The 23,169-nt window shown below is 54.1% G+C and overlaps 6 protein-coding genes across 6 annotated transcripts; 2 read left to right on the forward strand and 4 right to left on the reverse strand.

Annotated features, from left to right (window-relative positions):
- Nucleotides 1-25: 25 nt before the first annotated feature.
- PODANS_3_7260 (uncharacterized protein) lies at nt 26-655 on the reverse strand (the record flags this gene model as incomplete). Its single annotated transcript, XM_001909494.1, has 1 exon — nt 26-655. A coding segment is annotated over one exon (630 nt), but the record flags the coding sequence as incomplete, so codon positions are not given.
- A 424-nt stretch (nt 656-1,079) lies between these two features.
- PODANS_3_7270 (uncharacterized protein) lies at nt 1,080-2,702 on the reverse strand (the record flags this gene model as incomplete). The annotated part of the gene is made up of 6 exons (XM_001909495.1): nt 1,080-1,335; nt 1,391-2,040; nt 2,102-2,125; nt 2,184-2,340; nt 2,425-2,503; nt 2,690-2,702. 6 exons carry the CDS (start codon nt 2,700-2,702, stop codon nt 1,080-1,082), a joined length of 1,179 nt encoding a protein of 392 aa, XP_001909530.1.
- A 773-nt stretch (nt 2,703-3,475) lies between these two features.
- PODANS_3_7280 (uncharacterized protein) lies at nt 3,476-6,184 on the reverse strand (the record flags this gene model as incomplete). Its single annotated transcript, XM_001909496.1, has 4 exons — nt 3,476-5,434; nt 5,489-5,581; nt 5,638-5,900; nt 5,959-6,184. The coding sequence occupies 4 exons, from the start codon at nt 6,182-6,184 to the stop codon at nt 3,476-3,478; spliced, it is 2,541 nt and encodes an 846-aa protein (XP_001909531.1).
- Nucleotides 6,185-14,784: 8,600 nt separating this feature from the next.
- PODANS_3_7290 (uncharacterized protein) lies at nt 14,785-15,972 on the reverse strand (the record flags this gene model as incomplete). The annotated part of the gene is made up of 2 exons (XM_001909497.1): nt 14,785-15,532; nt 15,596-15,972. 2 exons carry the CDS (start codon nt 15,970-15,972, stop codon nt 14,785-14,787), a joined length of 1,125 nt encoding a protein of 374 aa, XP_001909532.1.
- Nucleotides 15,973-18,959: 2,987 nt separating this feature from the next.
- PODANS_3_7300 (uncharacterized protein) lies at nt 18,960-21,213 on the forward strand (the record flags this gene model as incomplete). The annotated part of the gene is made up of 5 exons (XM_001909498.1): nt 18,960-19,006; nt 19,102-19,118; nt 19,245-19,450; nt 19,548-20,702; nt 20,758-21,213. The coding sequence occupies 5 exons, from the start codon at nt 18,960-18,962 to the stop codon at nt 21,211-21,213; spliced, it is 1,881 nt and encodes a 626-aa protein (XP_001909533.1).
- Nucleotides 21,214-22,485: 1,272 nt separating this feature from the next.
- PODANS_3_7310 (uncharacterized protein) lies at nt 22,486-23,112 on the forward strand (the record flags this gene model as incomplete). Its single annotated transcript, XM_001909499.1, has 1 exon — nt 22,486-23,112. One exon carries the CDS (start codon nt 22,486-22,488, stop codon nt 23,110-23,112), a length of 627 nt encoding a protein of 208 aa, XP_001909534.1.
- Between the last annotated feature and the right edge of the window lie 57 nt (nt 23,113-23,169).

Here is a 23,169-nt window from a genome sequence, read left to right on the forward strand (position 1 = left end):
CCTCATTATTCCCCCCCTCCGGATCCCAATCCACCGGATCTTTGATCTCCACCTTTGCCCCCTTGGGATCAGTATGCCCAATCATCCTCGCAAACTCCTCCTCATCCGGCAAGCCCCCATCACCCTCCAACCTCAACGCCACAACCTCACACGGGCTTTCCGCCTCCGACGACGCAGCCGTAAAAACCCTTCCTTCAACCGCCTGTTTCAGCTTCTCCGGAACCTCCACACCGGGGTCGACAAGTTTAAAGTGCTGTTTATCACTAATACTCGCGGCTTGGGTGGTAGTAGACGAAGAAGCGTTGGCCTTGTTCAAAAAGGCGAGGTAATCCTCGTCCGACATCTTGACGGCGGCAGTGCGGGAGAAGAATCGCTTCTGTCGGGGAAATCTTGACGCGCAGGAGGTAGATCGTAGTGTTTGTAGAAATGGAGCTGCGGTAGGTGTAGTGGCTAGAGCTAGGCAGGTAGCAGAGTGGTACGATCGAGCTGGTGGGAATCGTGGACAAGAAACACAAAGCTTTGTGTTCGAGTACGTCGAAGCGTTCTTGGTATGAGTCAAAAGGAAAGAAGAAAATGAAATCTGAAAGAGGGAGGGAGCCCTGTGGGACAAAATAACTCGACTAATTCCGTTGAAAAGGGGCGCAATCATGGTCATGAGCAGCAAACCAAAGCCGGCAGTTCTCGAGTTGGGCAAAGGCCGATGATGTAACCGCAGTTTTCTTGCTGGGAAGCTGTGACCAGTGAGCTGACGCGGGGCATCCCCAGCCAGAGGCAGTGTCAAGGACCCACTTTGATGCCATGGGGTGTGACCACTGACCAGAAGATTGGAGGGGGCAAATTTCACATCGACCACTCGGCATACTCTAGATAGGCTGAACAAAAAGGGTATATTGATAGTAAAAAACACATCGACACATCACAAACAGTCAATGGCAATTGGTTCATTTTCCCATTCCTCTCCTGCAGCTCTAAACTAAGCTGATAATGCTAGGTAGAATCCCGTTATCCCGACCCAAAGCTGTGAAAACCGTGACACCATTGCCATTGAATGAACGATAAAATCAGAAACCGGACGCCGCTCATGAGCTGGCGGCCAAGTCCTTCTTGAGAGTACCCTGGTACTGCTTCTTCTCCGCAGGGGTCTGGAAAGCACCGTGACCGAACTCGGAGGAGGTATCGATCCATTTGAGCTCGACCTTCTCGAGGGCCTTGCGGGAGGTGTGGATGAACATGGACTTGCGGAGGGTCATGATGCGCTTCTTGGTACCGGGGACGGAACCCTTGACCATGACGAAGTCGTTCTTGATCTCGCCGTAGCGGACGAAGCCACCCATGCTGCAATCTGTTAGTCTTGAGCTCTTCAAATTTCACCAAAAAGGGGTCAACATACGGAGTGATGGTCTTCTTGGTGACATCGATCTCAGTGGCGGCGTTGTCATCAGCATCACCCTTGCCGATGCGGTAAACCTTGTGGTTGACCGAGGTACGGTGGTGGTAACCCATCTGACCGGCACGGGCAACAGTCCACTGGACGTGGGAAGGATGCCAGGCACCGATACAGGCGACCTTGCGGAGACCCTTGTGAGTCTTGCGGGGAAGCTTCTTGGTGCCCCATCTGGCGGTGACACCGCTGAAACCGTGACCCTTGGTGACGGCGATAACGTCAATCATCTCGTCCTTCTCGAAGATGGTGTCGATGGAGACGGGCTTCTCGAAGAGGCCGTGGCCGAACTCGACCTTGTCGGCGACGGAGCCACCGTTGATCTGGATCTCCATGAGGTGGGCCTTCTTCTGCTTGAGGGGGGTCTTGCGGATCTGGGTGTGGGCAAGAACGCGGACGACGGTGCAGTACTTCTTGATGCGCTCGAGCTCGCGGGTGATGGAGGCACCGCTGTTCTCGGAGTGCTTCTTGGCGTACTTGGTGAAAGCCTTCTTCTTGGACTTGTACCAGTTCTTGTAGAAGCGGCGCTTGACCTCATCGGACAAGTGCTCGGCCCAGACGGTGGTGAGGGAGCGGAGACCGCGGGGAGTCTCGATGTACTATTTCGTGTGTTAATTCGGCCGTCTCTTCTTCTTCCTCAGCTGGACAGTAATGACTTACACCAACCAGACCCACAACAATCATCTGTAAAAGATGTTAGCCATTGACATAAATAGAGCCAAGCGGGCTGTGTTGCGCGTACAGGAGGAGTATCAATGATTGTCACAGCTTCCACCACTTCCTTCTTGTTGGCCTTGGCACCGGGACGGTCCATGTCGCGGACGATGGTGGTCATGCCGGCCTTGTAGCCCATCGCGGCCGTCAGGTGGACGGGCTTCTTGGCGTCGTCCTTGGGGAAGCTGTCATGGTGCACAACAGTTAGCCTCCATCTCTTCGGCCGAGGCTGGTGTCTGAGGGGAGAAAGGTTTTCATATTCCACTTACGACTTGACCTTTCCTCTATGGCGGGCAGCGCGCTTGCGCGGCAGGTAGGCCAAAGAGCCATGGCGAGGGGCCTCGTACTCTGTTCGATGTTGTCAGTCCTCTGTCGCCGTTTGCAAACTTCTCGCCCAGTCCCGATGCCACAATCGCAGTGCACCAGATCTCCAGAGATGTTGTCGCAGAATTCGCCCATCGTGAAGCCCCGGCCACATCGAAATTGGGATCGAGACTGGGGGGATTCGAGGTTCGAAGAGAGGGCGCTACTCACTGCGGTGAGACATGGTTTGCTGATGTCCTCGGTTTTACCGTGATGTGAAATGGAAAAATCCCCCAGGTCCGAACCACAAGAGCAGAAAAGTCGTCCTGAAATTTGGAGGTAGGTTGAATTTTTGTGTGGAAAATGGAGCTGGGCGCTCGGGCCAATTGCAGCGGAGCCCTAACTGGCTCAGCCCACTGAGAACTGCTCCTGTTCTCAATCGCGCCCCACTCTGTGATGCCCCCAGCAAGGCCTTTCGCTGCACGACTGCTCCGAGTGCTGGTCACGTGACCGCCATGCCTTGCTCATACGCCATACCAAACTTTGGCTTTTCTCAAATATCAAGCTAAAAGACAGTCACAAGCTGCCCGAGAAACTCTTTCAAACAAGGAAAATGTTGTGGATAGCAACTAAACTACTGCGGCTATGCCTATGCCTGATCGCCCTGTGAAGCAACGCTTCGAAAGAAGAGTCCATACATGACAAAACACCAAACCCAACGAACTACTACCCCGAAGATGTTGTCCCGCCAAATAAAGCTTTTGAAGCTCTCCATTCCTATCCGATTCCACATGTACATTCCCAGTTGCGACAATGGCACAGGACCCTGCCTCCCCTGCACTCCATGCCCCGAACTTACACTACGAAAACACGAAACCAACCGCTCCCTCGCCTAACACACGAAAGGAAACAAGCCAAATATGCGTGAGCAAACACTGGTATAAGACGCACAAAACAGAGCGCCCTCGGTGACAAAGAAAATCAAGTCGTGACTAGAAAACGGCCAATCGGTTCGTCCTAATTGCTCTCAACCTTTTGGCTCATGATGCCATTGATGCTGGCGCTGGTGGGTGTTCCATTCTTCATCTCAGCTGTCGCTGAACTGGGACCAGAAGCAGGCCCGGAGATGATGTCACCCTTTTTATCCTCTTCCTCACTGTCATCGTAGTCCTCATTGACATGCATTTTTCGGGCGGCGCGCTCGGGCTCATTCGCCGGGGGTGGGTGAGGGGCCGGAGGATGCGAATGCTCTATCCGCCTTTCCTCTTGCGCCGGGGGATAGTCTTTGTGGCTCGGTCCGGGCTGAGGACCAGGTCCATCGTGCATGATGCCCTGCATCGAGGACGGGCCCTGCTGCATTGGGGGCAGATGAGCAGGGACAGAATGTGACTGGGGATGATGGGCAGCCTCAGATGGGTGATACCCTTCGTTGCCATGACGCTGCTCCTCCGCACGGCGAATCTCTTCAGCTCGTCTTTGTTCCTCTACGCGTCTGTGGTCCTCCATACGCCGCTCGTCGAACCGGTGGGCTTCCGATGAGTTGCGACGATACTCAGGGCGCGGAGGAGTAGAAGGGCGGCGGTGCCGCAGATCTTCCATGCGTCCGCGCGACTCCTCCGTGGCAGGCTTCTTAGACTCGCGATCATCCTCCCACTCACGCATGCGCTTGGGGCCAACCGAGGGAGGGCGTGGGTCATGTTGCTCCCGGTGATGGGGACCGTCAAGAGGCATGCCTTGATGAGGAGGATGAGGGACACCAGGCTCAGGACCATTGGGTCCAGCCTGCTCAGACGGGTGCGGGGGGTAAGGAGGTTGATGCTGGGGATAGGCCGACTTTGGTGAAGGCATACGGTTGTCATGCATGGGGACCCGGCCGTCATTTCTCGGGCTATTGGTGCGGTATGGCATGAGAGGATTCGGGGCCCCTCCATTTGGAGGTGCGTTGCTCGGTTGAAGAACGGCGGCGGGTGCGTGTCCTCCATAGTTCGGATTTCGCACACGCGGTGGAGGTCCAGCCATCTGGGGAGGAGGCGGCTGTTGCTGCTGGGGAGGGGGAGGAGGCGGGGGAGCTGCGTAGTGACCCGGGGGAGGCGAAGGACCACGCCTGTGCGGCTCCAGACCTCTGCTTGCCTCCTGGTACGGCCTCGGCTGCTGCTCCTGTCTCGGACTGGGCGGGCGTTGCATGGGAGGAGCTTGACCCCGGAATTGCTCGCTTCGGTCGGAAGCATACGGGTTGGGGGGCTGCGGCGGAGGGTTGATCTCGGCCACACGGCCAGCCCACGAGTTGGGACCGCCCGGTCCAGCACCATTGTGCATCGGCTGTGGGGGTTGCGACTGCGGCGGCGGGCCGGAGCCAGCCCACTGAGGACCCGGAGGACCAACTGCACCTGCAGCCTGATAAGCTTGTGGGTGAACATCAGTGGGAGTTGGTGCCTGTCCGGGAGGGGCGCCGTTTTGTCCTCCACTTCGCAGGAGTTGCAATCGGCTCTTGACGTGCGGGTTGTTGGGATCCAACTCGGCAGCACGCTGGTACGCGTCAAGGGCGTCGGCAATCTGGTTGTTACACGATTCATACAGAGTACCCAGATCATACCAGACCTCCGAGATGAACGGGTTGAGGCGGATGGCACGCGAATAAGCATCGAGCGCATCTCTATACTGGTTGATCTGGTAGTAAAGCACACCGATGGAACACCAGAAGGTGGGATTTCTCCCATCGCGGTATACGGCCTGCTGGTAGGCTTCGTATGCCTTCGGATACTTTTGCTGCTGCATATAGCACCGACCGAGAAGGTACCAGCTCTGTGCATCCGAGTTGTCGGCTGCCACAGATTTCTCCAGGTACTCGATGGCCCTGTCTTGACTGGCAAAGCTTTGGCTTTGGTTGTGGTGTAGCCAGCCAAGTTGCTGGAGAACCTTGGCGTGGTTGGGATCCCGCTCAAGGACACGGTGATAGGCAGCCTTGGCGTTATCAAACTAGAACAAGGTCAATATCACTGGCGGGTCAGACGTGATAGAGGCGAAACTCACGTCTTTCTGCTGCTCATGTACGTGTCCAATCTGGAACCAGATGTCTTCCTCTGTCAATGGAGCGGGAGGAGAGGTGACGATGTATCTGAAGCACTGCAGTAGATCATGTCAGTATTTGCAAAACGTCATGGAGAGTTCTGATGACCTACATCCAACGACTGGGTGTATTTCTGCTGTTGTTTGTAGATTATGCCCAGGCGGAAGTAAATCTCATGGGCCTTGTCGAACTGCGGGTCCATCGCCATGACTTCGGCAAATGCCTCCTCGGCATGCTCCAACGAGCCATATCGATCATAGAGAATACCGATGCCGTACCACAGGCGTGGTTCTTTGGGATTGGGCAATTTCAGCAGGGCATTTTGGTAAGCCTGGTATGCCTGTTGAAGGTCGTCCATCATGAGGTAACAATGACCTGTAGAGATAGTTGTCAGTCTTTGTAGCACCGAAATTGACTGTGTGGGTTGGCGTACCTAAACTGCCCCAGGCCTCGCCATTGTTCCCATCAAGCTTGATGATTGCGTGTAGATATTCCGCCGCCTTGGGGAAGTTCTCCTGCGTCCTCAGGACGACACTGAGGGCGTTCAAGGCATTGATGGAGTTTGGATTGGCTGTGAGAGCTCTTTCATAGCATGTCATCGCTTCTTCCAGATTTCCCATGCGTTCAGCCAAATTACCTGCAGCTTCGTCAGTACTCATGCGTCGCGTGACAACCAGTCTCAGCAGTGTTGAGTGGACATACCAAGCTGGATCCACACCACCTCGTTCATTTGTAACAAGGTCGATGTCTGACGCGATGCCGCAAGAGGGGGAGGCGGGCCGGGAGGTCCAACTGCGCCAGGAGGGGGATGATGGATCCGCATCTGCATCGGAGGGGAAGGGTGATGGTTCGCCATGTTGCGTTATAATGTTGTTGTGCTTTGAGGCAGATGGAGATGGGCCACCGGGAAGGTTGGCTGACTTGGGAGTTCGATGCACGTGGAAGGGGGTAACAGTGGCGGGCGTTGTCAGGTACCACTACGACCAAAAAACAAGCTTTGGATTAAGCATAGACGCCTCTTTCCATCAAGCTAGCTACCCAGGGAGTTATGGGTGGCGCCGTTGAGACAGCAAAATACGTGTCGTCGCGCTGACACGAGATGGTGGAGGGAGCTGCTGGTTTGGGAGTCACGGCGACGGCGGATAGCTCCAAAAGCTGGGCGTCGGCTCGCCAATTTCACTCAGGCGACAGGTAAAGTGGAACAATTGTAAAAGGGAGGCGCGAGGTCGGGGGTGGTGGTGGTGGTGAAAAACAAGACGTGAAGCAAACGGAGATGATAGAGAGCAACTGGAAGGGATTGGTGGAAGCACTCGGCCCAGGTCAGTTGAGAGGCCGAAAGGGGGGAAAGAAGGGAAAGAGAACAGAAGCCCGGGAAGAAATCTCGGGATGGGAAGAGTACGACTTGGTTTCGCAGCGGCAACTCCCCCAACCCATGCCAAGCCCTGCCCAGAGAAGCGAGTGGAGGGATGGCCCTTTGGCTGTTCCGCTCATGTCTTGCAGCACGAGGGTGGGCAAGTCGCGCCAGGTTCCCGACAGGTCCCTGGTACCAGCATGCCGAAGCTGTGCTGTGGGAGCCTCTACCCGCCACTTAAAAATTTAGTGCCGTATCGCTAAACAGACCAAGGACCACGCCGAAACAGGCATCACTTGTTATCTCTCCAGTTCCAGTTTGGATTTTCCAATTTTGCTCCGATTCCATTCCATCTCTTTTTCTTGTCATCGAGGCCCTGGGACGCGGACCAAATGACGAACCTCGATAGGTCCAGCTGCGCGATATCGGGAAATAATTTAACAATGGCGACAAACAATCGGCTGTTCTTTGTTGGATGAAACGGATCACTGAGCGACACAAGATGACAGAACAAGATGGCATTTGGGTCGATGATTTCATGCACGACGCGTGGGCTCGGTCCCGCCGCTCCAAGGCATCACCAGGTAACGAGCGTTTCATCCCATATTTTCCCCGTGTGTGTGTATGTGTGTGTGTGTGTGTGTGTGTCTCGGTGGCGGTGCCTGTCCAAACAAGTTTCTCGTAGAATGTGTGCTGTGTGGTTCCTCAGCCTGATGGCGGCTGATGTGCTTCCCCAGGGCCGCATCCCCAAGGGTTCGAACAGGTACCGGGTACTTGGTCGGTACGTCGGTGGCCGAACACCAACCTCTCCTCCAGGGGAGGGCGTTTCCGGAGGAAGCGGCTACGCCATTTCGTTTTGGAGAGTGGATACCGCAGAACTGTGGCGACGGTGCAACGAGCCGGCCGGCCCTCCACCATGCGTCCCGCCCGCATCTCAGCAACCAGACAGACAGGGGGGCCCCACACCCACTCTCCCGTGCCCACTGTCCACCACCACTCCACCACAAACCACAGCCAGCCAGCCAGCCAAGAGCAAGCGGCAGCCAGCGAGCCACCAGCCAGCCCGTCACCAACGATGCGACGCAGAACCCTATCGCCCCAAATGAGCTGGTCCGCCGTAATTGGAGCTCGATAAATCATCGGAAAATAACTGCGCCTGCCATGCACCGTGACTGCAAGCCTGTTTCTCGCTTGTACAGGACGGGAGCAATCTCGAGCCGTCAGCTCTTATTATCCCCTCCTCTTGGGGAACACGATCATGCTGTCATTCTCGCCTCGGTACCTATCCAGCCACACAGTGATAAAGACAGCATGATCGCCGATATATAAATGATTTCCCTGGTCGATGAAACGGCTGGTGAATACGCCGAGAGACGGGAATATCTATCTCGGAGGATCTTCTGTTCACAAATGCTACCTTGAGGAGAACAGGTTGCAGTTGGCATCTCTCGCTCACCACAGCACCTACATTAGACCAAGCAGGCGGCTTGGTCCTGGATGCGATTCAGGCACTCCCAAAAGCCGGCAATAATGTCTTCGTGTAAGGCATATAGACCTCGGAACTTCAACGGTGAGGCGCACCGCAAACCGGCCATTGATGCATCCTGTAGGTGATTTTGATGGAGTTGTGAGCAGCGCCCCTTGGGCGCTTTGGGATTAGAAAGTCCGGTAGACCGTTGAAATCCTAAAGTTGACATTAAAAATACCCTTGATGTAGGAATTGAGGCTCGAGTGGGGCATCAACAGGGCGTACCTTTCTTTGTAAACCTTTTCGGAGTCTTGACAACTCGCACTACCCACGCATAAACTTTCGGAGAGTCAATCTGATTTGATCTCTGCCCAGCGTTTTTTTTTGTTTTTTTTTGGGAGCCTTCCAGAAGGAAGAAAAGACACACATGCCCCGTCCGTGTTTCAGTGTCAGCATGACGCTGAAATCACCGTATGGTCAAACGCCATCGACGAAACCCCCAGGCACCCTGCTGAGCGAAGAGAGATATATCCAGAATTTTTGAACTCGAATCTTTGAGTACCTTTCCAACTTGGATAGAGGGAAAGCCCCGACGGAAAGCCGATCACGTCCCCCCTTCTTTCTTCCAAGTTGCCCGAAGGTGGACGCATCGACCGAGGGGACCCAAGAAACGGTCATCGGCAGCCCCTTGCCCCTCTCTGCCCCTCACCGGCTGCGCGCACGTTCCACGGGCAAGAATAGAAGGCAGAAGAGGGTTATGTAAGGTAAGGGCGAGAGGGTGACTCCCCGTAGTGCCAGCCGCTACTGCAGTTTTAGGCAACCCGCACCATGCACATGGGTTGGGCAACATATCATTTAGGTGGCAGTTGAGATGGATGAGCTCTCGGGGTTATTTAGGTGTGTCAGGCAGGCAGGCTCGAACCTGCCACCAGCGACTCGCGGGCATCCGGCGTTCTTCCAGTCTCGATCTGGATCTGATCTGACCTGATCGATGGGTTAATGGTGCGAGTTGGAAAGTGGACGCAGCATAAAACGACGTTTCGTTTTGATCCAGTCAACACGCCCCCTCTCCCCCATTATCCTTGTTCTCCGTACCTAACCCACCTCGTTTCAAGCTCGCTCGAAAGACATAACTACAAGCAATCGTCCCGTTGATGGCATATCAGATCCCAGTTACAGACAGTAAGAGATCTAGTTCCCCGCTACCTAAACAGATATAAGGTACGTCTGACATTGACACAGGCTGTTTCACGTCGATAAGCAAACGGGGCAGTGCCGCATGCCAGCCATCCTTCAGCCTACATATAACAAGCAGCACCTATCCAACTGCCTGCCGTGCCTCTTTTCGAAAGGAACAGTGCCAAGCCCTCTGGGTTGGGTAATAAGCGGTCTATTCAACTGGGTCAACTTATCAGGTCCATACTTTTCTGTCTCACCAAGGCACAGCTCGGTCTCGATTGCGGCACTGTCCGACCTCACTGGAATTATTCAACAGTGGAAAAATGATCCTAAACGAGACACCTAGGTGAAGCCTGCCCTCCAAGAAAGCAAAAGTCTGGCACACGGTGATTACACAAGAGAGCCCCATAACAGCAGCACGTGTTGGGACCTACCTCTTACAGGAGGACAAGAACTGACGCTGTGATCACCAACTAGAAAGCTGCAACATGCACGAATATGCAGGCCCGGCTCAACTCGTAGTGGCATCTTTTCGTTTGCCATTTGCCCGCTACTGTTGCAGAAGAGTCGAATGAGATGTGCCTCCAAAAGCAAAATCAAGAAGCAAAGATGTGGCTTATCAGCTGTTGGTGAGCCGAGAGAGAGTAACCCGCCGGTCCCTTGGGGTCGATCCCGACACAGCATATTTTGGTGCTGACAGGCTGACACCCGTGGCTGGATGGGGGTGGAAGCCGGTGTGAAAGGCGGCGGTTGTGCGCAAAGACTGAAGATCTCTTCTGGGATTCGAAGATGGAAGGTCCGATGTGCCCGATTTGCTGCATTCCCTGGGCTGGGGGGGGGGGGTTGGGATACTTATCTCATTACTCACCTGCCCGCTCGCTCACCGATTTCACCATCCTTCATTTACCACTTTTCCCCCCGGTTGACGCTCCTGCCGGTGAGGTTGCTCAACTCATCACACACTTTTCTGCAGTGATGGGTGGGTGTGTCTGAGGAGGGTGGGCAGACACCAGGGCAGAGACAGGGGGGTCCGAATGGATGCAACGGGGAAATGTCTCTCTTGGAACCATCCGCGAGTGTGGGTCGGTGGCACCCCAGCTTTTTCCTTTTCCTCTTCTCCCTGGGCAGGGTCCCGCTTTCCATTTTCACGTCTTGCGGAGAATGTTAGGTAAGCGTAATATCGGGCTGGTCTCGAATTACGGGTAGTCTAAACCATTTAAAGAAATCAACTTGCTTAAATGCGTGATTCTCTTTTGGCCAATTACTGTCATATCACGTGATCTGTAGGTGTACGAGTCGGCACACGCAGCCATATCGAGGGGGGAAAGCTCTAAAAAGAGACAAAGAAACCGTCGAGGGCTACCCGGGGCGGCAGGCTCAAATCATGCCGTGCTCCCTCCACAGAACGGGCGCATACATTATGATAGCGTCGTCGTCGTCGGCTTGTGGGACATGACTGTGCACCCCCCCTGCTGTGCCTGTACCGTGGTAGCAATGTTGCAGCTTTTGCTTGCTTGTTCTTTCCCGTTGCGGTGGCAGATGGAGGCATTTTTCTCGGTGGTTTTGTTATTCTTTTGATTTAGCATTTTTCGCTTATTATGCAGTGGTATTTATCTTGCTCACTTTCCTTCTCCCGGTTCGAAGAAACGTCCACGCCAACAACTGCCCTTCTCGCTCCTCGCTTGTTGTCTCCTTTCCCCACCCCCCACCACCACGGGCGGTTCAGGCTGTGACATGACGATGGCCCGGCATTTTTATATGTATTTTTTTTCCAACCTTACCGTATCCGACCAGCCGCCGAACCTGCATTTGACCAAAGGAAAATGCAGACGCATCATGTGTCAGATGCGTTGGCCTTTTTTCTTTCCATGCAGAGCAGCAGCTTCTGGTTACGCACCTCTCGGTTGGGTCTTGGCGCGCGTTTTTGCACCATTTCCAGAATCTGTCTCGATCAAAATCGGGGGCCCATGTTGGTTGGGCAGGGGGGTTTTGAAATGAACCACGACCAGAAAGACGCCCCCCGAGTTCCAACCCATCGAGTGTGGAAAATGAAGGAAGTTTTTGTGCTGTCGATATCGTGGACTGAGGTAACATTTACCAGAAAGGAGGACAGATCACCCTCGTTTCATTAGTTATGCGGGCGGTGTGCATGCATTAACAACAGAAAACCTTGTGTCATCAACCCCAGCTGCCGAGACTTGGCCCCCCGTTCCTCAGGTTGCCCCCCTCTCTTCCCGCAGACACGTGAAGTGGTGAGGGCCCGAATCGGCTTTTTCTGGGGTTGGGGTTAGAAGTTAGTGCAGCGTTAGCCCGGGCGTTTTTCTTTCTTACCCCTCTTATTTTCGTTGTCTTCGCTGCGTGCCAAGAGAATGCCCAGAAGGCTTGATCGTGGGTAGTCAGTTGTCAGCATTTTGGGGAAGAGGAAAGACAAGAGATAATGGGTGGGTGGTGGGTGGATTATTCGTTGCTAGAGCCGACAGGTTGACAACTCATCATTCACTGCCTCCTTTTTGGTTGGGAATTTGAAGGATGGGATGGAAAACCGCCCCTTCCCCCCCGCGGTTCGTCTTGTTCCCTCTCTCACCGCCGTCGCAGCGCATGATCATCGTTGATCATGGGCTTCCAGCTCCTGCACTGGAACTCTTCGTCTGGTGTGCGTGGTGGAGTTGAAAGGTCCCTGACGTAGGTAGGTACCCTACACACCGAGTAGGGTTGGGCGATCTTATCAGGTGCCAGATAAGTTATCGCCCATCTCATCATCAGGACGGTCGGTTGTCTATAACACCCGCTGGTGGTAAGGGGGGTGGGCCTTCTTTTCGAGATATTAATGAACCTCTCCCCAGAAACTCACGAACCATCACATCACCGCCGCCAGATGTGAAGCAAGGGTTCACAACAGCAGCGTCACGAACGGGGGCCCCACAGAAAACTGGCCGTGCCGCCGGGGAGAAGGAAGGTGCCCGGTAGAAGCGTGTGAGATCGAATCGTTCGGCGGAGAGCGCGGCCCATCTCAAACAAGCCAGGCCCATTTTTATTTTTTTATCTCCTTCCTACCGGCGGCATGGGCACGGTTTTTTTGTTGGTGGATGCACACACCCTTCATTTCGTTAGTGCAGCCCCGCTTTTTGGGGGCGTGTGGGTGGGGGTGGATTGATTTTGACGACTTTTTGATTGATCTTCTTTTTTCCCCGGCTTGGCTTCTGGCTTGATATGGGAGGTGTGGATTCACCTCACCTTGGGGAACTCACCGAGGTGAGAGATAAGGGGGAAAGGGACGGATGGATGTGTACGACGATGGCACTGGAACAACAACGGGAACGGAGATGACGATGGTCTGGATCAAATGTGAGAGAGGTTTGGTTGCCGAAACTCGAAGATGGGATTTGGTATGTATGGAACGGTGATACAGGGCATGTGCTATGCAACGCACGGGTTTTGTTTCTCTTTACAAGAGTTTCTTTTTTGTTGCTTGTTACACAGAGAGGAAATGCAGGGTGTCATATGGGGTTGGATGTTGGTTGCTCCCTTTTGTTCACCGGAAACCGCTCCCTCGAGGGTTGACTGCCATGTCAGCAGCTTGAGGAGTAGGGGTTGTGTGACGGGCAAGTGGAACGGGGAAAAGGCTTGTCTTTTTGGTCCGTTGACACAGGTGACAGACAGACTGGATGTCACGAGTGTGATGGGGTATGCGTGCTACGGTATGATATCCGAAATAGATGCCGTGTGCTGCTTGTTTGTGGCTCGAAGATTTAGTTTCAGCGCTGTCTTTCGGTTGGTGATTTGGTGTCTCAGTGCCACTGTCATACTGTCATACGCGGATTTTGCCTCTCTCCGGCGATGGGGCCAACCTACCCAGGTAGGTTCTGAAAGTAATGATAATTAAGATAAATATAAGCATCTTGCCCTAGATCACTATTTCGTTAAGCCTCCTGCTGAGTGAAGATCCATCTTTAGTCCATGGACACCATTACCGTACATATCAACACCTCAGTCCCGAGTCTAACCGACTCAGTGGACCAACAACACATGTTCTTTGCTGTCACGTCAGGACGTGTGAAACTCGCACATCGATCAATGTTCCCGAGGCGGTTCTACACCCATAGCACAGCCATGACCTGAAGCTAGAGTCTCGGAAAAAGATTCCTTAAACTTGACCAAGAAGCATTCGAAAAGGGATCTTTATCCATGAAGTTTAGGTTGTTCTACAAGCACAAGCTCACACTCCATGGTGGAATGTGACAGGTAAACCGCCTGCCACCTGTTACTAGGGGCAACACCACATCAAATTACCGAACAACAGTGACACCCTACAAAGACTAACCACACTCGCCCGTTCTTGTGATTATCTCCCTACCCAACAAGGCAAATAAAACACCATGTATAAGACGCGGCCAGCATATCAGGCCAGCACCCCCAACCCACGTTCTCCCATCTGCCCGAATCCTCACCAGCCGGACAGTTTCCTTCTGCACCTCCCCATCCATCGATCTGATCCGTAGCATTAAACGGCGCGGCCTTCCCACCAAGCCTACCTACCTAGCCAGATCTAACCAGGTTGACTTGACCCTTCCGGCCAGCCCAGCAGCCGGCCGAAACCTACAAGGCCACACGCAACCCCTCCAGGGCCGCAGCAACCATGATGTCATTGGCCGCTAGGCCGTCAAGCAGGCCGGTAGGAAGCGATCGGGTGTGGTTTGTTTGTGAGCTTGACAAGCCAGGATGCAGTAGCTTGCCGTGATCAAGCAGTGTGCTTGTTCGGAGATGTGTAGATATACTGGATATGCCCCCGCCGCAATGTGTTATTGTTGTTTTTGAGATATCGTAAGAAGTGAGAGACTAAGACAGGCTCTCCGCCGCTTGCAACGACAACTTATGGTTGTTGCTGTTCACGATAGTTACCAAGTGTCAAAAAGCCCAGGCGAAACACAGGGTATGGGATCTTCCAAGTTTGTCAACAGCATATAGTACAGTCATCCCTCCGTTATATGAATAATAACAACTACGAAAGCTGACAAGGTATTTCCTCCTACCTACCGCCCAATTCCGTTTCTTTGATAAACCTCCAACTCCATGAACCATAAAAAGATCTTCTGTTCGCTCCGTTGGCTTACAAAAAAAAAGATGCGAATAAAATTAAGGGGGTAGTAATCAGTCATTAAAACGTTTCCAACCTCCTTTTTGCCCTTCTCCTCCATCATCACCTCCACTTTCTATCTTCTCTCCGGTATTCATAACTTCTCACTATAGTGCTTATAACCACTCTATTTGTGGTCATCTCCATCAGGGTTATACGATGTCTCCCCCAGCATCTCTCCTCCACCCTGCACCGTCATGGTCTTTTGCGCTCCAGCTTGCGGTTGGCTCTGTACTGTTGGTCCCGTCGCCGAGGGAATAGGAGGAACAACCGCTGGTGGAGGCGGTGCGTTCGACGCCCTGGCCGCCGCATTCGCCGTGGCAGCGTGTAGTCGCTGATCAAGCGCCTTCAACGCCAGAGCTCTCCTCCTTTCAGCTTCGGCGCGAGCACTACCCGGCACACCGCGCTGAGCAAAGTTGTGGTGGTGGTGGTCTCCCCGGGCGGCTGATACATCAGCAGCGCTGAAGGGTGTGCAAAGGCGCATAGCAACGAGGACGTTGAACACTTGATCTGAGATGCTCGAGGCCAGAGGCCGGACGGGGCCGGGGAAGAACTGGGCGAACGCAAAAGTCTCACTGGCGTCGCCGCGGAGGTGGGCGGGTTGCGATGCATCGAGATCGGGGAAGACGGGCTTGTAGAAGCGGAGGTAGGTCCAGCTTACGATGAGGCCATAGATGGCGAGGAGGAACGAAGCGGCGGTGAGCATCGGGGTGAGGCAGAGGAGGGTGACGAGGCCGATGTAAAGGAGGGGAAATCGAGGTACCCGCAGGGAGAGGATGCCCCTGAAGAGGGTTACGGTGTGTGCGGGGACAAGCTGGCTGAAGGCGACGAGGAAGGAGATCTGGATGGGGATGGTTCCGGCGATAGTCATGAGCCTGTGTAGAGGTGGTTAGCCTTTGGTCATGCGTTTTGGTATAGCCGCTCAAGTGGTAACATACGTCCACCCCTCATTTCTTGTCAGGGCAAAGAAGAAGATGGTGGTAGCAAAGACCAAGGCATTTGGCACAAGGGAAACGATGAGCAGGAACTTGGCAAGCTCCCGGCCTGACCAGGCACGTTCGAGGTAGCGGCCGCCATGGTAGAGTGTGAAGCCGGCAATGCTCAGGGTGAAGATGTTGCTCTCGACTAGTGTCGTCGTCAAAAAGGTCCAGGGGTAGACCAGTGATAGCTGTGGGATCAGGTTCAGATATGGGATAACGATTTCAGAGTTGGCCGTCCATTGTCGGTATCGTATAGCGGCGCTCAGCACTGACTGGACAAGCAGCACGATGAGGCAGATGCGCGTTACTGGCGGGATGTTTATTCGGGGCGGCATGGTGGGTGTTGACCTTTGGGTACTGCGTACTTTTTTTTTGATCCGACGGCTTGTCTAAGGTGGTGCTCCTATCGCGCTTTCGTGTCTTGACGTCGGGCCCTCCCGTTTGCCGGAGTTTTTCCAGGCTTGGGAAAGGATTCAGGGCGGTTCGTGCCTCAGGCGCCCAGGCTGCCGCTCCTCAGGGTTGGCAGGCTGGCAGGGTTCGCCCGCCCGAACACAACCCGAGGACCCAGGTTGTTTCATGCAGGCCCCTGCACAAAGAAGGAGTGGGGACGACATCTGAGATTGCGCACGAGCCATCCAACTTCAGTCGTCCACGCCATCTCATCTCGGGCGGCACGAGCACGAGCGGTCAAGCCAGAGGTCAGAGTGAGGAATCTGGAAGGTCGAAGGTCAAGCCCAACATGGGTGGTTTTCTTGTCATTTTCAATTTCATTTTCGTTTTTCCTCACATCTCCGAGGACAGCTCATTTTCGACGGGAATTTATCTCATCATGGTAAGAAATCGGACATTGTTTGGTGGCATCTGCAGGGCTTGCGACACCACACACATGCACACACATCAATGCCCCGCTCCGCAGATCGTACGCCACCTCGGTCGAAGGCGTCCGTTGCATTCAATATTTGGACACTGCTTTCGTAACTTGTGCCACTCTGTCATCCTCTTATCCTACTGTATTGTAAGGTTTGTTGGGCCGTACTGCGGTAAGCAACGCAGTCATCTCGAGTTGATCTTATTTACAAAACCTCACAGGACGGATAAGGCGGGGTGTGTGATGGGGGGGTCACTAGGGAGCCTCCTTTCGGCCCCGTTGAAGCTGGTTGCAGTCCAGTGGCACTGGTGCCTGCGGGTGCTTCTTGTTGAGCTCTCGTTGCTGCCACTGGGCGGCGGACGACAACTCGATCTTCTTTTCACAAGGTTTCATTTTGAAATTCGAGCCCGCCTCCTCAGGCTCGCTGCATGTCGAGATACCTGTCTCGGATACAAAGCGGTGGTGGGAGCATCAGTAGCAGTACCTCCCAGAAGCAGCCAGCACCATACAAAACCCATGTCACGATGCAACAATGGTGTCCAATCAGCATTCCCCGCACCGCAAGATCGAAAACCCCGGATCATGAACCCTGGCTCTGCCCAGAACACCACGACACACTGGCTCTGGCCGAATTTGGTTGGTCAAAATTCCGGAAGGCCTGTTGATTGTTCTTTGCAGCAGTCTCCTCCCCTCCCCTCCCCGCGCCCTCAGCTACTGTTGGATGAATAACGGTACACTAGGTGCCACGATGCTCCGGAGAAGGAAACACAGGCAGGATACGTTCTGATGGGCTTTGATTGATTGATTGCCTGCAGCAGCACCGCTCAACTGCCCGCGCCGCCGATCTGCATCGGGTCCTTGGAACATGACCGGTGTTCGGTTGCTGTCCACAACGTACAGCACCACGGCGCCAGGGGCTGTATTTCACGGTCGGCCACATCATTCTTGTGCCGCACAAAGAAGCGCGACACAACGGCCTGCAGAGCCTAATTGGGAGCTTGTGCATCGAACAAGGGCGGCACCAGGCCTCCGTTTAGTAGCGAAGAGGCGGGGGCCATGCTCGAAGTTCGGCCACGATGATGACGGTATGTGTCAAATGGCGCCGGCAGGCCATGGACTGGCACACTGGTGGTGGGTGATAAGCTATGGATTGATTGGTCTCGGCAAAGCACCACGTTTCGATTAATTGCAGTACCTCCCTTCCCGCTCACCTTTCCCTTCCATTCTCTCCAAATTATGCACAGGCGAGATGGCATCAGATCTGGCCAGGTCGAGTGTCGATTTGACGCAACCGCACACAGGGTGAGATGGAATACGGAACCCGGCCATGGCCGTGCTGGACAGGACAAGCTGAGCTGAGGTTGGCTTTGTGTTAGTTCCAGCAGGGACAGGATGTCATGTACCGTTCCGTAAAACTGTATTCCGCAGCCGGCGTAAACCTAGCCAGCCACGGTAATGTTGGTATTGGTGTGGGTTCAATCCGAAGAACGGGTTTCGGTCGCACGCTTGCGCGAGGCCAGGAAAGCCCTGCGACATTATTTACCGTGTGTATCATTTTGGCCCCAGAGCACCTCCAGATAGCTTCTTTGTGCGTGAGACTCGCAGGCCAGCGGGTGGCACACAGTTAATTGCTTGCCATCAGCAACCTGTGATGTTATCGTGGGAGACCTGGATAGGCCCTACGCGGGGCAAGGGCAGAAAAAAGAGCGGTCTCACTCGCTCAGCAGGGCGATGGCGTGCAGCAAAAGGTCAGACTTGCAGAAGCTTGCTACCATCTGGAGAAACCCACTTTGTAGCTACAACACTGCACTGTACCTCCTGTCACAAACAAGCTGGAGGTGCGGAATCCAAACTTAAAACCAAACTACCGCCAGTCTGAGCGTCACGGTTGGTGACAGCATGTCACGGGTGTCTGTGAGTTCGTCAGATCAGGGAGGTCAGCCATTTGAAGACAGGATGATGTTATCGGGGGTTTGTCTGTGGCTCATTCAATTGTTCTTCAAGACTTCCCCCGTCCCCTCAGGCAGGGCATCAATCCATTTGACGGATGGGAAATGCAATTGGCCTGGCGTGGTGAAGTTTGAGCGTGGTGAGGTAAGTTGCTGTTCCCATTTGGCTTAGCGTCCGGGGTGCGGTTTTAGTCGCTCGCCTAATAACAAGCGGCAGGGACCACTTGGCCGGTGGGAACCCACACCTCATTGGGCAAACCTGCACTGGGATTCTGGGTCGCTGGGGCCATCGCTGGCCCGAACGCTTGCAACCTCCAAATCTCAACCTTGCGCTTTCGAGGTCCCTTTTCATTCTCCATCACCAACAAGTGCCAGATCCCTAATCGCCCTGTCACCAGCTCGCCGACGGACCAAATTGGACAGAAATACCCTCACCACCTGCGCTGGAAACTGAGTTTGGAAATCCCGCAACTTTGGCCGCCTTTTCGCCCCCGGTGCTCCGACAATGAAGGAATTACTCGACACTAACCGTGTCAACTATCTCATCTGGAGGTTCGTTGTTTCTGTGCCCACCCCATCCCTTCAGCCCGACAACCTCCGGACTGCCTGGTGAGAGGGCGCTGCAGTCGCTGACTTTTGACAATTAGGTACTTATTGGAGTCAAGTATGTGGACTGCTCACTGGGAACAGCTCAGCTCACCCCGCCAGCTCTCGTGTTTCACGCGTTGAGCAACCAACAAAGTTGCGAGGCAAGCAGCAAGACGCAAGCAGACAAACTGACCTCAGACAGATTATCGGGAAACTGCCGCCAAGCTGCAAAAGGAGTGGCGGATCCAAACGCCTCACAGGCATTTTGACTATGCTCCGCACGTCAAGACGTATGCATTGGTGAACCTTCTCAACAAAGGCCTTCAGTTTGAAGCGTATGAAAGACAGTTTGCTGAGCAAAAGGTACGGTGGCCCGATTTCATTGTTGTTGTGAAATTAACTCGACCTGTGGGCTGGCGCCCCCCATTCCGGTCTGCATGGAATTGGCGGGTGGTGCAGGTTCCAGGGGGCGGTAGTGCCGGGGTAACTGACAATTTTCTTGCAGGCGCCTCGTGATGTGCCGGCAACGGCCGAGGCGACACCGCGTGGGGTGTTTGGACCGCTCAAGTTCCAGCCCGACGTGATGGAGGTGGAGGAGGATGAGGTGGAGGAGGAGGCAGAAGAATCCGAGGATGCAGAGTACGATGAAGACATCGAGAACCCAAGAAAGCGCGCGGTCGACCGGCATCTCGCCGTGTCGCATGGGTCGCCCGCTAAGCGGCAGAGACTGAGCAACGGCTACGACAACGGGGCGGATTCTGCCACAACCCCCATGGAAATTGACCACCACCACCACCACCACCACAACGGCGCAGAAAACAACCACGCCTACCCATCGCCCCTGGAGGGCGAACAGGCCGCATCACCAATCCCTCACACCGAGGGGCCCTCGCGGGGCACACAGGTTGACGACACACGGGACCTCACCCAAGACACGGTGTTTCTGCGACTCGGCGCCGATGATTCCACAGAAGCTAGCGAAAACCCTATCGTGCTCATCAGCAAGTGGAACCCCAAAGACCCATCAATCTTGGCGACTGGCGGGACCGATGCGCTAGCCCGCATTTGGACGCTTCCGCGTGGAGCCGCCCCAGACGCCGCCCTGCCAGATCACGTGGACACGGCCCCTCGGTACCTCCATCTTGGTGATGACCTCCCCAATGATTCAACCGTCACCTCCATGGCATGGAGCTCCAATGGTGCTCTTATCGCCCTCGGGATTGAGATAGGAAACAAGTCCCGTCTTGGTGTGTGGGCTGCCGATGGTACCAGTGCCTACCGTTTCGAAGGCCTCGACTCCCCCATCACCAACCTCTGCTGGAGTCCCAATGACAAGTTCCTTTTGGCCATCTCACCGGATATGACCAATGGACTGGAGAACCCCCGGACTCTGATCCAGGTTTCGTCTCCGACCACGGTGAATCCGATGTCTCACATCCTCAACTACGACATTCACAGCTACCCCGTCGATGCCACATGGATCGGCGAGAGCTCTTTTATTCTCTGCGGTCAAGGCATGTTGACTGCCTTCCGATGCACTGAAAAGGAGGTTGTTCAGATCAGAGAGTTTGAAACACGCAAGGACGAGCGATTCCAGTATGTCAAGTTCGACTGGCGCTCTAGCCTTGTTGCCACTGGCAGCGAAGCGGGTTTCATTGATGTAAGTTTGTTCTTCAGCATCTCAAAGTTTTCATGTACTGATCTATGACTTGCAGATTTGGGATGAGTCCAGTAGGCGGCGTTCGATAAAAGCCCATGACGGCGCTATCACCGCTATGCAGTGGCAACCGCTGCAAGCGGACCCTGCGGAGGGCGAGAGGCTGTTGGTGTCCTGTGGCATCGATGGCGGCATCTTTGTCTGGAACGTACTTGGAGGCCTGGAGAATAGGCCGAAGTACTCGATCACCTTGGATTCACCCCTTGCAGCAAATAGCCTCGCCATTAGCCCCGACGGATCGCACATCGCTGTAGCAACACATGACAGAATCTTGATCTGGAAGCTTGGTGAACATCAAGTCCCTAAAGCCGGCTGGATGCCGAATACTGGGTGGCAGACCCCCAAGACGGGATCCGACTCGGGTGATTCCTTGCCATTCTTGGAGTGGGACTGCGAGGGCAAGAGACTGGTTCATGGTTTGGATAACCGACTTGCTATCATTAACTTCCGGTAGAAGGGGCTTTCGGACCTACGAATACGCAACGACATGCCGCTTTCTTTCCCAATGAGAGATGGCGCCGCCCCAGATCTTATTCGACTGGGGCGCTTGGGCGAATAGGCTGCTCTGTGTGAGGTTTGGGGGGCCGTCTGGTTCGATCAACATTTGCAACGATGCCTATAGGATTGGATTCCTGAGCGCGGAACCCCTAGCGGGAGTTTTCGAATGGCAACCTCCGACCTGTTAGTATTACGTGTTCCCCGGGACGTACAAGAAGCGGAATTCCCGAGAATCGACGAGAAGCGGACCGGTATCAACATGAACTGAGGAGGCCGGAGAAACGACCAGTCACCGATACACCGAATTGATGCCCAGCACTAGAAGGCATTGGTCATCTACCAGTCCCTGTATGCGCATGATCAAACCTTACAAGGACCTGTACACGACCAGTTCGATTATTGCTGGAGCACAACCCGCCTACATGCCGTGCCGACAACCAGAAAAGTATCGAGCCAAGAAGCAAGCCCAGTATCGGAGACATGCCTCTCATCATCCCCGACATGGATGAGCAGTAGGGAGCTTTGGGGTTGAAATCACCCGGCCCAAAACAGTGGGCAGTTTGGGGCTCTTTGAGTCCTGTCGTAAAGAATAAAGCCAGAGAGATATTCCAGCATGGGCGGGGAAAAATAAAAAGACGGTGACGCTGCCAGTACACATCGGCAACGGTGCGTTGGAATGGGGGCGCGAACTAAACTTACCAAAAATAAATGCATGCTTTTTGGGAGAAAAGGTTGGGGCCAAACATACATGCGATGATATTTGAATAGCGGAGCGATGGGAATGATTTGGTTTAGAGCGTGGTTTTGGCTAGTCAACATTGAAAGCTTTTATAACGATACAGGTCGAGCGACGATTTTCTTTTTGTCGTGGTTTACATAGTATGCTATCTTGGAGTAGTGTGGCATCTAGCAGGCATCTAACAATAGAAACTTGACATCACTGCGTTCTCTTCTGTATGAGTGTGAGGTGCCCTCCTGGTATGTGTTGAGTTAGTAGAGTGACCCAATATGACGAGTGTGGTAGGTGGTATCTCGAAGGAGATAAGCCGGCACAATCCTTCCCAGAGCTTATTTGGCTGTCTGCATCGTAGCACGATGATATCTAAGCAAGCCGGGAACTTTGGTCCGTCCTCGCACATGTTCATAGTATGCATGATTATCCGAAGACCGAGCTCTGTTCTATATAAACAACTTTGATGTATAAGCGAGGGTTAAGTAAACTGCTGGTATGATTGCCCCATCCTTCTTCCCTTTATACAAGTTTCTTGATAATTTCAGCATGGCAACTTCGACCTCGCCAACCTCGGAGCCTGCCACCACCACCCCCAGTGGTGAAACAACCAAAAACGAGCAAACCTACCCCTGCTCCTGCCACTGCGGCTCGATAACCTTTACCGTGACCCTCTCCCCCCCGCTGGCAGAGCAGACAGTGATGGAATGTAACTGCTCGATTTGTCGACGGGTTGGGTATCTGCTTGTTTGTACGTCTCACTCCCCTCATCCCACCCCTTTCCCCCGTCATAGTCTGCTGATATCAACAGTCCCCCCCAAAGAAGCAGTCGTGTTTTCCGAAGACAGCCTCCCCCGCCTCTCCCGCTACCAGTTCAACACCAAACAAATCGACCACCTCTTCTGCGGTAACTGCGGCTCCAGCCTGGGCATCGACTTTCGCGAGTTTCGGCAGAAGGGGTATGGGATCAGCGTGAGGACGTTCAACGATGTCGACCTGGAAGGGCTGAAGTACAAAAAGGGGGATGGAAAGGCCAAGCTCCCTCCTTATAGTGATTTATCCGGGGTGCAGTGGGCTTTGGACCACCCTGCTGGCGAGAACGAGCGGAAGGAAAAGGCTATGTAGTGAAGAACAAATATGATGATGTTCTTTTCGCTTGCTAATGATGCAAAACCCTCCGCC

This window comes from Podospora anserina, chromosome 3, assembly GCF_000226545.1.
Source record: "Podospora anserina S mat+ genomic DNA chromosome 3, supercontig 2".
NCBI classification, from domain to species: domain Eukaryota; kingdom Fungi; phylum Ascomycota; class Sordariomycetes; order Sordariales; family Podosporaceae; genus Podospora; species Podospora anserina.